The 18,018-nt window shown below is 42.3% G+C and overlaps 5 protein-coding genes across 5 annotated transcripts; 2 read left to right on the plus strand and 3 right to left on the minus strand.

The window, feature by feature from the left end:
- Positions 1-214: 214 nt before the first annotated feature.
- Positions 215-1,470, minus strand: IL334_005989 (uncharacterized protein; the record flags this gene model as incomplete). The annotated part of the gene is made up of 7 exons (XM_062937695.1): positions 215-217; positions 283-351; positions 473-563; positions 719-948; positions 1,187-1,261; positions 1,331-1,345; positions 1,468-1,470. The coding sequence occupies 7 exons, from the start codon at positions 1,468-1,470 to the stop codon at positions 215-217; spliced, it is 486 nt and encodes a 161-aa protein (XP_062793746.1).
- Positions 1,471-3,021: 1,551 nt separating this feature from the next.
- On the minus strand, positions 3,022-8,727 carry IL334_005990 (uncharacterized protein; the record flags this gene model as incomplete). The annotated part of the gene is made up of 12 exons (XM_062937696.1): positions 3,022-4,022; positions 4,081-4,287; positions 4,345-4,473; positions 4,544-5,200; positions 5,609-6,086; positions 6,175-6,644; positions 6,698-6,960; positions 7,033-7,115; positions 7,172-7,308; positions 7,392-7,484; positions 7,552-7,702; positions 7,816-8,727. The coding sequence occupies 12 exons, from the start codon at positions 8,725-8,727 to the stop codon at positions 3,022-3,024; spliced, it is 4,581 nt and encodes a 1,526-aa protein (XP_062793747.1).
- A 1,043-nt stretch (positions 8,728-9,770) lies between these two features.
- On the minus strand, positions 9,771-10,684 carry IL334_005991 (6,7-dimethyl-8-ribityllumazine synthase; the record flags this gene model as incomplete). The annotated part of the gene is made up of 3 exons (XM_062937697.1): positions 9,771-9,847; positions 9,980-10,338; positions 10,467-10,684. 3 exons carry the CDS (start codon positions 10,682-10,684, stop codon positions 9,771-9,773), a joined length of 654 nt encoding a protein of 217 aa, XP_062793748.1.
- Positions 10,685-10,953: 269 nt separating this feature from the next.
- Positions 10,954-16,323, plus strand: IL334_005992 (uncharacterized protein; the record flags this gene model as incomplete). Its single annotated transcript, XM_062937698.1, has 22 exons — positions 10,954-11,142; positions 11,209-11,379; positions 11,441-11,522; positions 11,584-11,664; positions 11,746-12,291; positions 12,363-12,497; positions 12,554-12,646; positions 12,703-13,176; positions 13,234-13,672; positions 13,738-13,896; positions 13,959-14,015; positions 14,071-14,234; positions 14,305-14,438; positions 14,516-14,639; positions 14,702-14,799; positions 14,851-14,914; positions 14,982-15,119; positions 15,190-15,314; positions 15,424-15,586; positions 15,656-15,794; positions 15,869-15,990; positions 16,061-16,323. 22 exons carry the CDS (start codon positions 10,954-10,956, stop codon positions 16,321-16,323), a joined length of 3,960 nt encoding a protein of 1,319 aa, XP_062793749.1.
- Positions 16,324-16,820: 497 nt separating this feature from the next.
- IL334_005993 (uncharacterized protein) lies at positions 16,821-17,606 on the plus strand (the record flags this gene model as incomplete). Its single annotated transcript, XM_062937699.1, has 1 exon — positions 16,821-17,606. The coding sequence occupies one exon, from the start codon at positions 16,821-16,823 to the stop codon at positions 17,604-17,606; it is 786 nt and encodes a 261-aa protein (XP_062793750.1).
- Positions 17,607-18,018: the final 412 nt, after the last annotated feature.

Genomic DNA, 18,018 nt, shown 5'->3' on the forward strand with positions numbered 1-18,018 from the left:
CTTATGCATATGCTGCCTTGCTCTCTTACCGATTCGCCGAACTAGATTCAATCTTCTTCTTACTATCATTGATAGCAGGGGTATGATCGAATCTGCGGGCAATGGTCTTAGACATAAGCCATGAAAGATGCACTCATAGGACACAAGTTGCATCTTCGTAACTCATCGTATAAAGGGAATATGTATAGGAGGGATAAGAGGCGGACCGAGGAGATTACTACGAGATGTCAGAAGTATCAGCAATGTGGCCTTCTTTACAGTGGATTGTATATCAACACTCACCAAAGATTCCATTTGAGCGACAACTTCGTCGAGCTCTCTCTTGGATTGTTGGTATTTCTCGACTGCTTCCTGTTGAACGGGTAAGTGTGCGTCAGTGATTGCATTCGGAAGGAGACCAGCACGATCGCGTGTATACTGATTAATGCGGTCGAGTGTCCAATGGATTTGTTGCTCAAGCCAAGTTACTCACTCCGTGTTTCCTTTCCCATTCATCTCGCTCTTGTTCAGCTCTTTGAACTTGTCTTTCGAAGTGTTCAGCTTTAACGTCGACTTGTCTGAGTCTGCGGGTTGAAGGGGGAGGATGGGATCAGCAGTGTTTTTCGTCAAGTTGGAAGCGAGAGAATAGGGGAATAACAACGTGCAAAGATGAGAAGCAGATGAAAGGGACATTCTCGAGACTGGGGGTTGTTGACGACAAGACGACATAAAGACTCACTTTTCAGTGGTTTCCTTTAAATCTTTTTCAGCTTTATCTAATTCTTCTTCTAAAAGTTGTACTTTTCTAGCCAAATTTTCACCTGTGGTTCTATGAGATTCACCTTCTTCAGAAGCTGATTTGAGACTTTTGACTTGTTCTTCTGATTTCTCAAGTTCTGATTCTGCCAGGGAGAGTTTATGTTGGAGGGAAGCGACTTCTTGGTCCCTTTCAAGCAGGGTTTGGTTGAGCTGCCAAGGGAAGGGGGTGGGACGGGGGCAGCGTATGACACCATTCGATTGGTGGAGATAAGGGGCAGATAGGAGAACGATATCACGTATGATACAACAAAAGGCGATTCAGACATAACCGTATCATTTGAAAAGTGTAGCGGTATATTATGAAAAGATGAGCAAGCAAAGTAAGACGACACGTCATCCATCAGCACAACTTCATCACCAGATCAACTCATTCATGACTTAAACTCACCTTTTTGTTCTCACCTTCAGCTGTCTCTGCTCTACTTTCAGCAGCTTCGATCTTTTGACCGAGAATAGTGAATCGCTAGAAATAGAAGCGTTCGCATCTGGATGTTAGCTTGTGGACTTGCCTAATGTGGTCCGAGTGGCTCACCTCCTTGATCTTGTCCTGTAAATGAAGGGTACGTTAGCATGTTTGCCACCGAAGCGAAGCCTGAGAAGTACCCATCAAGTGATAGTACAATAATGAGTGAAGATGCGAATATAAGAGATGGTCGGATTCGTACGTACCATTTTGACTTATTACGTCGTTATTTGGTGTTGGTGTCGTAAGTGGGAATGACTTGATGACTTGCTTATCGGTACTTTTGGGATGTGAACGAATGAACGATGGTGGATGATGAGGAGAGTGACTGTGATGGCGATGACTGCTCATGCTCACAGTGGGATAACGAGGTCCAAGCGCGTCCCCCATTTGTATGGTTTACACGCGTCACCAAATCAAAGTGTAAAGAGCGGAATCAAATGTAAAACGAAATGGTAACAATTAATATTTTTTTCCAATGTCAATTTAATTGGATTTATCCCATATTTTGGTATGTATATGGAATGTATATAAGCAATTCCATCAATTATGATGTGGTCTTGTTTCTTCTTTCTTCTTTTCTTCTCTCTATGGTACACCATCATAATTTAGACGAACCTCCTGCACATCTTTCGATATCGATCTTATATACGATCAATGGAAAAATACATATATAATCAGCAAGTTCGCTAAAATTCAGATGGTCAGAAAAACCTTTTTTTGAATTTGTTTGAATTTCCAAAAACTCTTTTCATATTCGCCTTTTAACCAAGATGAAAGAGAGAGAGAGTTTGAACGAAATGAAGATGAATCTGAAAAGGAGCGCCCCGCAGGACTGATCTTTATATACAATGAATGATCTGTTGTATGGGGAATTTTAAAAAATTGAAATGCTTACATCTACATACACAATTGTAGGGAATAATGGTTGTTTCACTATATCTCGCATGTATAAATAAATACTTTTTACATGTAAAAGGAAGAACTGGAAAGGTTCATCTCGGGGGATGTTTCTCGACTCTGACACATCCAGTATGAAACAGTAAAGGATATCTATATTCGTCTTCCTCTCTTCCCCTAGTCCTCCCCCAATATGCCACTTTATCATCCACCCAACTTGATTCAACGTTGGAATGGATAAACTAGGTGCGCTAGATCGAACAAAAGCATATCTCATTGACAACTGAATGAGATGTAAAAACGTTGCAGAGCGTTTATTTCTTTACTTCCAACAGAAAAGCGCTGTGCAATCTTTACTACATGGTCCCCCCTAATTTCGTTTTGAATAGCTTATCGTTGCATCAGTACAATATCGTTCCACCTCGTCTCAATAAAACCTTCTCGTCGCAGTCATGAATAATGCATTCAAGTCATTCCTACACACAAATTCAAAAAAAGATTGAAATATGAAAAGCAAGAAACGCGGTAATAAACATATATTGTAATTTGTGAATGTAATCATGGATGATCCAAGATGAATAAATGTCCTTATCCAGTTGATGAATGCGAAGAAAAGAAGAAAGCAAAAGGAGAAAATAAGAGACTAATACAAAATACAAACTCCCAAAATTAGTAAGGACTGAAAATTGTAGTTTTCTTCTGCTGGGAATGCCAGAAAAGTTCTAAGTGAAAAAAAGTACGCATTGTCCTGTTCTGAGATTATCTGGCTGATTGTCCATTATCCATCATTTGAAACAGAAAGTTATATGATACAATCTTCGTCACATTTGTATCGCCAACTTGGTATACCTCAGAACCACCTAACGATGTTGTTGTGCAAAAGGATGTTGGCTATGACCTGCCGTGGCTTGTAGATGAGATACACCTTCTTGATTAGATCCAGTGCCATGCGTCGGAGTCCAACTTCTTTCTCTGTCCATTCCAATTGATCTCCTACCTTCTTCGCCTGGTCCGGGAGACGAAGGTGCGCTACCTCTTGAAGATTGTCTGGAACCATTGGCTGAACCTTGGAATGGTCCTCTCCAAGGTTGTGGTGCGCCGCTTGGTGATGAGAGCGAAGCTTGTGACCCACCTCTCGCTGCAGATTGTTGAATCCACGAAGTAGGCCTGGAGTTTCCGGGAATAGGCACAGCCGTTGGTCTAAATTGAGCTGGATCAGATGACGATGCGACTAAATCTCTATGAAGAGATAATCTAGGATCAGAAGGCCGATCTTTCAGTTGACCTTGAAGCTGAGATTGGCCTTGACCTTGACTTTGAGAAGGTATCGTTCCCGATATTGAATTAGGTAAACCATTCAGTTGTCCACCGCTGGGACTCAACCTGGGTCCGTTGGGACTCAGACCTTGTCCTCCTTGAGGTTGAGGTGGTGCTAACCCAGAAGACAAAGCTTGGCCTCTAGCCTGCATATATTTTGAACAATGTCTATGAATCTCTTTAGGTGGCAGATCCAGTTCTTTGGCGAAAATCGAATAAATATTCTCTTGGATCACAAATTCAAGTTCGGCCGGTACATGGTAAAATTCGTCTTGATTTTCAAGTAGTTCTTGTACAGCTTGAATGGCGATGAAACTTTCATCACGCGCGACGTTGGCTCCTTTAGCGTAAAGGATAGAAGGGCAAATGACAGTTGCGAGATTGGCCATGTCCATTCGAGATCCAGTCTCTTCATCTTTGTACGAAAAGGAAGCTACCCATCGGACGAATACGAATAACACTTCCATCGTATCTCGATTGTATTTCGGTAGGAGGACCACTAAGAGGTGCAATACTCGCTTGCGATCTTCAGGATTCTGCAATGCTATGTATGCAATAGATCATCAGCGTTGAATTTTGGCAAAATCAGTGAGAGACCTTACAAGCAGCGGCACAGAACAATTTATGCAATCTAAAGGTCATAAGAGGATCTGGCATTTCTCTCAAGAATCTCTTGAGCAATGCTGCTAATTGAATAGCGTTCTCCTCGGAGAGATTGACATTGGTCGAGTCTTTGTCAAGGGCATCACTTATTTGTTGAAGCTTTCGGATGTTTCCATTTTTACGGAAAATACCTTCGACAGCCATGTCTAATGGAACCAGCACATCAGCATGTCATTGTTGCAGCCTGATCATGGTGGACTTACCCATTTGACGCATGGTAGAAATGATATCTTCAATAAACTCAGGTACTCTCAATTGAGCGTTTGAAGCACCTTGAGATGAATCTGATCCGGTTCTTTCAACAAGTATCTCGATCGGAACACCGAAAATACCTGTATTGTTGACATGTCAGTATCAAGTAGACTGATTCGCACATATCCTGAATCGAAAACGATTATTCACCTTTCTTCTTTTGCTTGTCTTTAGCGGTACCTTTAAAGATCTTATTCCACCATTGATTTTTCCTTACTTCAAGTAGTTCAAGCACTTCATCTAAATCGATTATATGACCCAAACCAGTTTTACTCAATTGAAGTAAAGCGAAATGCTTCAAGATGACTGATTGAAGAGGGTTTAATTCTCCCAAGAGTGGTTTCTCATTAGACATTGAACCTGAGTTTTGTCTAGAGGTGACATCAGCCAACATTGGTATATCACCTAACGTGATGGCATCGTCTTCAGGATCGATGTTTGGCATATTCAGGTTGTTCGCTTCTTCATCTGTGTTTTCATTGATGATCATTACTGAAGTATTGTTTCTTGCGAATGGGGGTCGGAGTACATCAACAGTTGCTGAAGTTGGTGGATCATCAGGATCCAAATCCACATCGACCGTGAGTTCTTGCCCTAGTCCTCCACTGGTGGCTGTCGGCGTGGAAGGTTCAATCGCACGAGCTGAAACCACTTGTCCATTGGCGTCTGCCATCCTACCAGCTGGCGACTCGACTACCATTGATCGTTGAGGTAATCTAGCTGTTGAAGATAACTTCCGGTCAAGTGTAACAGACTTCATTCGTTTCACTTCGTGTTCGGATCTATCTGACATTCCATGATCCCGAACTGATCGTCGACGAAACATTAGCATGATTGACATGGTGACGCTTTGACGCGTGGTCTGTTCGATCGCAGCGAAGAGAAATTTGTGGGTTTGGAAGTGGAGTGGGTTATTTCAAAAAATGAATCACAACAGATATGAAAGTGGGAGTTGGTATTTGGCAAGGGGAGAGAGGTCAGAGGAATCAAAGTTGAACAGAAAGAGTAAAAAACAAATGAGGTGAAGCGGCGAAGACATATTTCTATGTATGTATATATACCAATGTTACATCCGTAACATGGTAGAGATTGGCGAAAGAGAAATAAGGTTGATGAAAAATGAAGGGTCAAAATGACTGAATTTTAGGTTGAAGAATGCAAGACAGAAAGGATCGGCAAAAAAAAAGATAGGGAGAGTGAAAATTCCGAACTCACCACTTGCCAAATCATGATGTATTCTAAAATGGACGTATAACCTTCTTAATGCTATGTGTAACAAGAAAGCATATTGTTCCAATCTCGATACTGACGCGAAGCCTTTGATCGATGATTTCGTAGAATGTGAACCACAATAGACTGTTGAAGGTATTTCTTCCAATCTTTTGGTCGGTTCATAATAGAAGAAATCGACTCTGGCGGGTAATTTTCTTTGATTCTTATTGTAATTGATAGGTATTATAGCATCGTTATGTGAATGTGATGATCCATCATCCGTCGTACTGTCTTCTTTTAAAGGTTGAACAGATGTTTCACCACAAATCAAGCATATCACACATGCAGAATGCCATCTGTTAAACATTCCCGATCGTACGCAATCCTCTTCAATCGCTGTTTTGCAGTGAGCACAGCCTTCGGGTGGAATAAAATTCTCTTCTTGGGGTCCACGTAATGTGGTTTCACCTGTGACCTCGGGCTAAAGATGACACCACCCGAATCATATCAGTCAAAGTTAAATGATAACAAGACGAGCGGAATCACGCGTCCGAGAAGCATGTACTCACCGCCAAACTCCTGTAACCATAAGCGATATCTCTAGTACTGCTAATGTATCCTTGAGGATGTCTGGTCAGAGCTTCTATACTTCGTTTCAATTGCTCTTCATCACCTGCACTAGCGGCAGTACCACCTTGAGTCTCATCCGCTTTGATAGACGGTCTAGGTGTAGGATGATTGTCCGGGAAGTCTCCCCTTCGCTTCATCGTCGGATCACCATTATCCATCGCTAAAAGATTCAGCCTTGCCAAGAAGTTAGTCATTGCGGTGCTATTGAAGTAATCTCTCTCCAGCTTGATTGATCCGGTCAAAGCTATGCGTATCAGGATTTTCAGATAATGAGCAAGCTGAGTGATCAGAGTGAATAATTCTGAATTGTTGGGCGCTTGACCTCCTGAAGGCGATATTTGAGACATTGTGGAGAATAAGTTGACAAGCTTCCGACACAATTGCTTTGCCTCTCGAGCATGAGCCATACCTGTTGGAGTTGTCAGCACGTCATATCCTGATTGTGGTATTAGGTGGACTCACCCTTAGCGCCTGCTTGGGCAAACTGAGCTTCTAAGTCATCGATTACACCAAATAGCGTTTCCACATGCAGTATGAATCTCTCCGCCAGTAATATGATATCCAATAACCGTCTTTCGTTTACAGCTCTTAGCATATCACCTATCAGAGCTGCTGAAGATTCTTCATAACCCGATAGTACGTGCCATATCTGTTGCACTTTCATTTCCATAGCTTCTTGACGATCTTTCAACTCTGCAGGTGTCATCCCTGCTTCACTGTTCGGACTAGGTATTGGAGGTTGGATGGTGTTCATGCTGAGCGAATTGACAGGGGCACCGGGTGCAGTGGAAGACGACATCTCAAGAAGGGATATGGTGGATGAAACGGCTGATGAAGCTGGCGTATTGAAAGTTTTCGATGCGAGTCGAACATTCCAAAACTGATGACACGCATATGATCAGCTGAGATATCCTGGACAGAGGGAGGATCACTCACTTTCGAAATCATATAACATTCAGGATGCCAGCATTCATCTCTTCCATTCCTGTTCATCTCCACGAATTGCTTCAGAATTGCAGTTTCACATCCTACACACTTTACGGCGAATTGAGTTGAATAATGATAGTGACAATCTAGTCATCGTAGACATGGTCAGTAACAGACAGGAGACTTGTAGCAAAATTTATAGAAGGGCGGGGATAGAATCAATGCTCACAGACTTTCCCTCCGTGTTCGTAATACGAATCATTCGGACCAAACAGCACATCACATTCTGAGCAGGTGAAGTGTTCGACATGATATTTGTTGCCTATAGATGTGTATGATGCTGTTAAACATCTCACCTCGAAGTATGAGGGAGCAGAATTCCAACTCACCACATGCGGTTATGTAGCTTGCTCTTAATGCTTGATCACACTTTGCACAGATCAGATCTAGTCTAGCGAAATAATCCCTCTCGCATAATGGATACATTCCATCGCCATCTTCTACTGGGAAGAATTTCTGCGCGACGACCTTGTTGCAGTCCTGACAATCCGAGGATTAGCAATCGGCACTGTTAGCACATTTGGTAGAAGAGAAAAGGAGGGATAGTATGACGAAAAGAGGGATTGGCGATTGACACGCTGAATTTCACTCACCTTACATCTGAAACAGTTCAGATGGTATACCTTGCCCATCGCTCTAACGAATTGTCCGTGCACTGTCTGCCCGCATTGACCACAATAAGTAGTTCCACCTTCTCTTCTCGTTCTAGGTTGTGGCCATACTAAACTTGGTTGAGCATTTTGATCGGATGAGGAAGTGGTGGTGGTATGATCTGTATGTGAATTTGAAGTGAGGGAATGAGAAGACTGCTGGGATGTTACTGTTCTTTCTGCATCTCTATCTCTTGATTGATCGGAAGAGACCCGTAGTGGTCCTGGTCTACTTGGACTTGATCTTGAATGTGATTGAGGATGCGTCACAGGTGGGCCTAAATTGATCGGAAGATGACTCGGATTCGTACTCAGATCAGAAGCGAAATTACCTCGATGGTCAATGGGTGAATTTGAAGGTGAGCTTCTTTGAGAGTGACTTGTCCACGGATCAGGTGATGAACTTGATCTCAAAGGTCCATTATGACCATTTCCATTTCCATTTCCATTCCCATTTCCGTTGACTAAAGGCTTTAAAGCACCAGTACCTGTGATGGGGGCTGATCTTGGTCCATCACTTTCACCATCCGGATTTGATGTTGTTATTCTAGGTAATCTCCTTTCCCCTTGTCCTTGTACTTGAACTTCTCCTCGTTGATTATATCCATCATCCCCATTGTATCTCCCCGTGTGATGTCTCGATGAGGATGAGATTGACGTGGGTGAGTTGTGGATGGATGCTTGGGATGTACGTCTTGATGAAGATCCTTCTGATGGATAATAACGTTGCTGTTGTTGTTGTTGTTGATCGATTGATCTTCTGGGTATTATTGATTCATTTTCTATACTTCTTGAAGATGAAGGCCATGTTCCCGGAGGTGGTACCATCCCTCTATTCTGCGATGGTGATGACATCCTCGATCATGCGCTGAATGAATACGATGTTGCGATTGTGATTTCAATGGATGCAACGGTGACTCTGAAGGGAGGATGAAACGGTTGTCGTCGATTTGATGGAATAAATCAGCAGACTTGAGGCTCGAGGTTGAATTACTCTCATATATTGAAAGCGGTTACTGGTGAGAGGGTGAGGTTTTAGGCGCGTCGTCCAGAGAGAGGAGCGAGAGAGTGAAGCTTATTTTTAATTACCTTCTCTTTATTATCTTATTCTACAATGTACCACCCTCCTTGAGAAACTCCATCAGAATTCAAACTCGGTTCTCCTGATCTCTTGCCGTGGATGTATGTGGTTTGACATGGGAGATCAGATGGTTCGTATGGCTCTATGAAAATGACATGAAGAGGCTTGTGTAAGGATGATTACCTATTCGCTATGGTGGTGAGGTGCATTCAACCTGTGAGGGGAACCAATATTTGATTTCAGGGTAATATGATATATACTCTTATAGTATCATCCATAATAAGAGGAAAACACTTCTTTCCTGGTTTTTTTTTTCAGGGGGTGGGTGGTTCCGGATTTCAGGGTTCACAACGAACATATAGAAAAGCTTACATCACTATGCAGAGCTGCATTACAAAATATTCCTAATCGACTAAGAGAATGGACAAGTCAAAATTCCTATTCCGAATAAGAAAAACTACTCTGTCAACATGGTACGGTCTACCCCCTTTGACTCGGGATTTCTCATGGTTAAATTAGTTATGAGATACCCTTAGATATGTTTCACTTCACCGGTAGCATTTTTACAGAGGCCCAGAACGGACTGAAATGATCGAGTGAAGAGATATAGACAGGATAGACAGTTGTCAGAGCCTCATCGCTATGAGAAAACTAGGATTCATTGATGAGACCGCTAATCCTCATGAGTCAAAGCATCTTGTGGTCGAAACCATTCCGTCAGGTGAGAACGACGCTATCACTGCATGCATGATATCTTTGATGACTTGTCTATATCCTTCTTCTTGTGTTCTCTATTCCCTTCTTTCTCCCTTTTCATCTAAAGTACACCCTTGACCCAATCTCTGTTTTGAGCAGCGAGTTCGACAGCTGCTAAACCCCAATCTTCACCGTGGTCTACAACGAGAAAGAAATAACGAACGTCAGCGCTTCCCTTTCGACAAAGAGTATGTACGATATGAACGCTGCCCACGCAGATTGACTATACTCATGTATCACGTTTGAAGGAAAAGAAAGGTTTTTACTCACTATGCCCTTTACCTTTTTCACCTCTACCTAAACCAGCTCTTTCGAGAGCTTGATCATCAGTTAAAGCTGTCAAAACACCGAAGATAACTGGTGTTCCAGTATCGAGTTGGATTTTCATCAAACCATGACTGACGGCATCACAAATATATTCGAAATGCATTGTTGACCCTTTGATCAAACAACCAATAGAAACAACAGCGTCGAAAGGCGCTGTGGAGGCTGATGAACCCCCCGAAGAAGATGGTTTGGGAGTAGATTGAGATGACGAACTGTTATCAATGAGTGATAACAAGTTGGTAGTCGATGCTATCATTGATGGAGCTGCATTGGAAGATTGTACTTTTCCAGCTTCGATAAGTCTACCCACGAGCCAGATCAGTAAGAATACACTACCACGCACCATATGGTATTCAGTGAGGAGGAATATGGGATGTGTAAAATGGAAGATAGCAAGAGGATGAAGTAGATAAGTAAAGTTTTGACATACTGCTTGGTAGCAAAAGGTAATTCGAAACTACCAGGTACACTTTTCACTACGATATTCTCTTGTTTAACACCTTGTTCTTTTAATTTATTGATTGTTCCTTGTACGAGAGCTTTGATGATAGCATCGTTCCATCTAGCGTGAACAATGGCAATTCGGAAATCTGATCCATCGTATTTGACAGGAGGTGGAGGAAGTCCTTTGATCGTTGGGTCAGACATGTTGATGTTCTCTTCTGTACTGTATCTGGTCGAGCGTGGTTAGAGTAGAGAAGAGATATATATTCTTTAGATAGGTTGTCGAACAAAGTGCAGAGTGCACAGCGTAACATCCCATTGACTTGGTGGTGATCGCCGCCTCACCCGCAAAAAAAAGTGGGAAATGTTCAGAATTTTGGTTGAACGATTATTTGTGGTCATCTCTGCACCGTTGAATCACATTTATCTCAGTACATCACATCAAATACATTGCCAGATCGAACACATCCAAGATGCGATCACTGACCCCGTTGGGAGTACAAATATCCTCATTGGAGCAATTCGGATCATCCAGTAAAGCTGGAAATATAGCTATAAATCCTGAAGATGGAACCGTATACCTCACAACAGAACGATCAGCAGAAGAAGGTGGAATTGAAATAGACATCTTACAGATCTCGCCAGATAACCTGGAACCCGAGGTATGCTTATGTGTCAACAACTACCTACTAGCCTGTGTGCATGGGCTAACTGTATGACTAATCTAGATTATCGCTTCGTTCACAACACCTGTTCTAGCACCTTTCGACAAACCAGATTATTTAGGTGAATCTCTCGATTTGCATTATCTGCCCGATGATAGGAGTATAGTGATTCTATTGGCTGGAGGCGATATAGCTACTCTATCACTGGAAGGATCAGATGGTGGTGTATCACCTGTAAGCTCTATCATGACAGTGAGAGAGAGAGAGAGAATACCAGCTTATCAGGATCGTACAGGTCGAAGTAGTCGGTTCGATAGATAGCGGTATCAAAGCTGCAGCTTGGGCACCGGATGATGAACAACTTGTCTTAGTTACTGGTTAGCTGATTCGTCATTTCACCTGCCATCGAAGACAGCTGACTGAAAAAGCTCCCCATAGGCGAAGATAACTTAGTTTGTATGACAAGGCATTTTGATGTTATACATGAAGAACCACTAAGATCAGATGATTTTGGTGAAGGTGAGTGCACTATCCCTGTTACTTTTTTGATGTCCTGTGGAATTTACCATGTCTAAGAGTCAGCTGATATATAGATTTCAGATAAATTCATCAATGTCGGATGGGGATCTAAGACAACTCAATTTCACGGATCATTAGGAAAAGCAGCTGCTAAAGCACCTATCAATACATCTCAATCAATATCACATCCAACAGATACAGGTCTACCTGAAATCACTTTCAGAGGAGATGCATCCTATTTCGCTATATCGTCATTAGATCCATATCCCAACGAAACAGAAAAAGGTAGACGCCAAATAAGGGTTTATTCAAGAGATCCTAATTCAGGTTTTATACCTAAATTATCATCTACATCGGAAAACTTACCTGGATTAGAAGGGAGTCTGAGTTGGAGACCTTCAGGAAACCTTATCGCTTCGCTGGTCCGATATGGTTATGAAGGTGGTGGGGAAGGTAGAGAAGGTAAATGGGATATTGCAATGTTAGAGAGAAATGGTTTAAGACATGGGGGATTTGAATTAAGAGAAAACCCACATACTTGGAAAAACGGTAGAGTTAGAGGAATGAAATGGAATAGTGATAGTGAAGTCTTAGGTATTTGGATTGAGAGGGAAGCAAACGATGTCGGTGAGTACTGCAAGTGATACAATCGAAACAATGGGTTGGTACTTCATGCTGAGCTGATAACCGTGAAACAGTCCAACTTTGGTCAATGAAGAACTACCACTACTATCTCAAACAAGAGTTGTTCTCACATGACTCATCCTCCACTCGGTTCAGAGGCTTCAAGTGGCACCCAGAACACCCGCTATCTCTTTACCTGTTCGGCGAAAGTATGTGCTCGTTACTGTCACGATTCGAAAACAAAGCTGACTCGTGATCTAATTAGACTTCGTTCAAAAGCGAACCTTTGTCTGGGATACTTTTACCGCCAGACTACCCATGCCGCATGATACCGCCTCAGTCGCAGTTGTCGATGGTCGTGAGTCAACAATTTACTTTTTTTGCTAAAGTAATTCGACTAATATGGTATTGTAGAAAAACTTCTCATAACACCTTTCCGAACGCAAAACACTCCACCTCCAATGTCATCATATCATCTCGCCCTGCCTTCCGTTCCTGTACACGTCAATCTGTCTGACATCACAGACTCCTTGTCAGTCCTCTTCGCCGATGGTTTGGTTCAAGTATGGGATCTGAACACACGTCTGCCCGATCCAAGTTCTGGAAGTCGACTTCGAGGAGGTGGTAAAGTCGCTGAGCCTAAAATTAGATATTCTAAGACATTGACAGGAGAAAAAAGAGTTGTGAAGCAACTGGCTATAGGACCGGAAGGAAAGGTCGCGATCTTATCTTGGGCTGAGAAGAACGGAGTGGCTGAATGTAGGATTGAAATTGTGGATGAGAAAGAAGATACGGAAGTTATCGAATTAGAAGACGATGTTGAAAGATTGCTGTGGACAGGAGAAGGAGGATTACTTGTGCTCAATACTGAAGGCCAACTTACAAGCGGTGAGTCGTCAATGGTACATTGTCTTTATCACCAATGCTGATGAAGCTTCACTTCAGTGGCAAGGGAACAACCTGTAGATGTCACACTAGGTCCTCATCCAACTGCTCTCTCTTATTCTGCATCATCAGAGCTCATCTTTGCTCTTTCACCCAATGCGAAACTCCACTTAGCATGTCTATCACCTTCTTCTCCAGCCTCTACTGCAATCGCATCGAATGTTACATCCTATACTCTCACCCCCGATTTCCTGATATACACCACTACATCCCAAACGTCTCATTATGCTCCGTTGCCAACATTGAAACGTCTAGCTCATGGAGAGGATCTCTTACCTGATGAAATGATTTGGGATGAAAGAAGGGTAGAAAGAGGTTCCCTGATAGTAACAGCATGTGAAAGTTCGATGAGTCTAGTATTACAGATGCCAAGAGGAAATCTAGAAACTGTTTATCCTAGAGCATTGGTACTAGCTGTTGTGAAACAAGACGTCTTATCGTATGTGGTCTTCCCCATCTTTATAAGTTGTCGTCGTGTACTGACGCTTATATTCGCTGTTATAGTGGTCAATATCGAAACGCTTTCTTGCAATGTCGAAAACATAGGTTGGATCTGAATATCCTATACGATCTCGAACCATCAAAATTCATGAACAGCTTGAAGGAGTTTGTGGAACAAGTACCGGAAGTAGATTATCTGAATTTGTTCATCTCTGCTCTGAAGTAAGTATACTCCACGCCTTGTGGACAATACTATGGAAGCTGACACGCATTTGACTTCTTAGCTCTTCCGACTCTGCTAGAGTTTTATACGGTGAACATAGTCAAGATCCATCTTCATCGTGAGCGATATGATGCCCATCGCTTATGAGCCCATTAGCTAATCGAGTGCACCAGTTCATCTAAACCTGTTGACAAAGTCAACTCTCTATGTGACTCGCTTCGAACCATACTTGAACAGCGTGGAGTGGAACAATACGTTGAGACCATATTGACTACTCATGTATGTAAACAACCAGCAGATTACGAGTCTGGTCTGAGGGTGCTCTTACGACTTCAAGGTAAGTTCAGCGTCTGGGAATCAATCTCATTGCAATGACTGTAACCAAGCTGATTGTTGAGGATTCTTAGAGGACCATCCGGAAATAGTGGAAGATGCTATCAAATACATCATCTTCCTTTCGGATGTCAATAAATTATACGACGTCGCCTTGGGGATGTACAATTTCCAATTGGTACTCATGATTGCTCAATATTCGCAAAAGGTGAGTTGATCTATCCTCCATCCGGCTTATTGAGGCCTTGACTGCGAAACGAATGAAAGCTGACAGATGGATTGCAGGACCCGAAAGAATATCTACCGTTTTTGAGGGAGTTGCGAGCTTTGGAAAAGTGGGAACAGAGATTCAGGATTGACGATCATCTCGCTCGAAGAGAAAGTGCTTTGAGGAATTTGAAGCAGTCTGGTGAGTATTCCCCTTCTTTTCCGTTTGTGGTGTGGGTGGGCGGTGCTGATGGCGAGATATAGGTCCCGAACATTTCGAAGAGGCATCTTCCTATCTCTCTCGATACGAGTTATATGACGAAGCATTCAAATTGTATTCTGATGATATGGAACATCTCCAAGTGAGCTGATGTCTAATTCGACCGATCGATCGTCGAGCTGACGATTTATAGGTGATACATGATTTATATGGAGATTACCTGTATGACCGAAGAGACTTCACCGACGCTGCTATATGTGAGATCGACATTGTGCATTCATGCGTAGAAATCGAACAAGAGCTGATTGGGATGTGACTGCATAGCTTATGTCCTGGCCAAAAACGAGGAGAAAGCTCTGAAAGCATATGAAAAGGCTCACGCATGGAGGGAGCTTTTCGTCTTATCTAAGAGATTGGGTATTGGGAAAGGAAAAACTGTTGATATGTGTGGAAGGGTTACTGGTGCGCTGCACATCGTCCACACAATCACCGAGGATGTTTCCGCTAATTGATGTGATCCCCGATTTGATAGATCACCTCGCATCTAGAGGAAGACACCTTGAAGCCTCACAGATATTCATTGAACATGCTCAAGATGTAGATAGTGCTATAGATGTCTTATGTAGAGGGACTGAATTCAGTGAAGCCTATCGACTGGTGAGTACACACTTCATGCGTTTCTGCACCATTTTCCATTGCCATTTGATCATCGGAGACATCCCTTATATGCGGTGAAGTAGACTGGTACTGACTCGTAATTAATTAGGCATCGTTGCATTCCCGATCTGATTTGATCGAATCGATGATTCATCCAGGACTCGAAGAAGCGCATGAAGTTCTGATGGAAATTTTCGAAGAAATGGAAGGTCAGTTGGATAAAGAGGTTTCCAGGATAAAAGAGTTGAGAAAGATAAGGGAGAATGATCCAGGTAAGACTCACTTGTCTAACTAATTATTATTGGTGGATGGTCTCGCTAACATCAAAAACAAACTTGCAGAATCATTCTACATCGTGGATACTGAACCGGCTATTGAAGGTGTGGACGTAGCTACCAATGCTACAACTGCCGTGACTGGCTTCACAAGGTACACAGTTGCTCCTACTACTGTTTTCTCGCAAACGACCAAAATGACTGGGTAAGCTGCTCGCTCTAGAACATGAAGAGATTGCAGATCGCCAATTGCTAATTGTTTCCCATACTTCACACTAGTCAAACTGCCAAATCGAAGCGAGGAAAGAAACGAGCTACAGGAAGAAGAGGTACAGTGGATGAATATGAATATCTAGTAGCTAGTATTGGAAGATTGCTCATCAGAGTGGATGAGAAGAGTGGTAAGTTTGAATCATCAAGGAAACGATCTTGCGAATTACAGGGACTGATTTGGGTTATCGATGATATTAGGAGAAGCGACGACCCTTATCAGACATCTGATATTGGCTACTTCAGATCATGTGGAACTTGGAAGATCATTACAAGATACCATAACAAACTTCCGCGATAAATTAGATAAAAGTATAGAGTTCGCTTGGGAAGGTAGAGATGATATACTTAAAGAAGTAGTTGAGAGTGGTGGTACGGCATTAGAAGATGGTTTAGAAAAGAGTTTGAATTTGATTAAACCCGTTGTAGGGGTTTGGAAAGGTGTTGGAATGTTATTGGGTTAATCCAATTGTAATCGCATCGACAATAATCGGTTGATCAATGCATCATCTTGATATCATCCGGATCTTACGTGTCTAGGAATAAAAGCGATCTGATGCTGGGGATCTGGGCTGACATAGGTGGCAGAAGGCGTGAGAGGGGTAGAGCAGTCGAGTATGGAGGTATTTCTTTTTAGCAGCGCGACCATCTGGTCCAGCAAAATCCAAATGGAAAAGAAGCGAGTGAACCAGCAAACAAGTGAATTCTAGGTTTAATCATTGAAATCAGCGGATATATCCGATTGTTTGATCATCTGAAACGTCATTTTAATAAGTTAAACAAGGTTCGTGTACACAAAGGAATTTCAATCCGAAACGTTTCATGTCATCTTGAGCTCTGATAGGTATACGCAACAATCGTAATGAATGATTTCATTTGACTTGATACGTCTTACAGATATTTTAATGACCAGCATTTACTATCCTCGTTGATATCAGTGTCCGCTCATGGTACAGTAACAATGTCATCGAATCCACCAAATTACTCTACCTCTTCCTCTCCATCACCCAAGCACCCTGACTCTACCCCCCCTCCTTCATCCGCCAATCATCGCCCCGCTTCTTCCCCAGGCGATAATGGCCTGAAATTCCAACTGAATATCCAATCGCTCTCTCTAGATTGCTCCATCCCACCAGGATCTAATATAGGTATACAGTTAGGAATTCCCGGAACGACATCTACTGGTAACCCCCCTCAAACACAGTCCACTTGTTCAAATCATGTGCCTTCTACTTCCACCAGTCAAGCTCAGAATATGTCAAGTAACCCAGCCAATCTGGATCCGCTGATGTGGGGTATAGCTCAAGGTTATATCCAGAAATTAGATAGTCTAGAAAAGAGCCTGAGTGAAGAACGTATATCAAATGTGAAATTGAAGGAAGAGGTCGAAAGGCTGAACGACAGAGTAAATTCCTTGCAAGGTAGAAAGAATTACGAAGATAAGATACCCAGAGATAACCATCACACTGAAGATCATGATGGAGGCGGATGTCATCAAGATCAGAAATCAAGTCTCAATCAACGCCACCCGAACATCTTTGACAAGGAAATGGATGTCCCTAGGACACTCTCTGAACGAGAATCCCACACTCATACGTCAAGTACAAGTGTACCTCCATTGCCACCGAAGCCACAACATGAGATCAAACCTGATGACATTGATGAGAATGAATCATGGGATGATCCATCTGGATTAGGTTTAGATGATGATCTAGCTGTTTTATATGGATTTACACCCAAGACGTAATCGAGAGCCCACAATGAGATGTGCATATAGTAAAGACACAGACGATAAAATCAGAATCGCGGAATACTGATGAGATGACAATGTAGATAATGACGTTATGATGTTATGACAACGTATATAAATGATTATTATTGTGATGAATAGCTCGTGCATGTTCAGATACCAACATTCACGTCATACCTTGAATGCTGACCAGATTGATTCAATGCAGTGTGCAAACAGCGTGATTAGATCGATAGCTTATGCATTTCTCCCTTTCTCCGCCAAAAACCACCTATCCAACTCCTCAAAAAACGAAGAATGTCAAAAACGAAGAAAGCAAGTAGCATTTGAATGAAGTAGTTTTGGTTAAAAATTTTAAAGAGATAGATCGAAACCGAAATTTTGTTGTAAAGTAAAAATGAAGAACGAG

This window comes from Kwoniella shivajii, chromosome 8, assembly GCF_035658355.1.
Source record: "Kwoniella shivajii chromosome 8, complete sequence".
In the NCBI taxonomy this organism is placed as follows: domain Eukaryota; kingdom Fungi; phylum Basidiomycota; class Tremellomycetes; order Tremellales; family Cryptococcaceae; genus Kwoniella; species Kwoniella shivajii.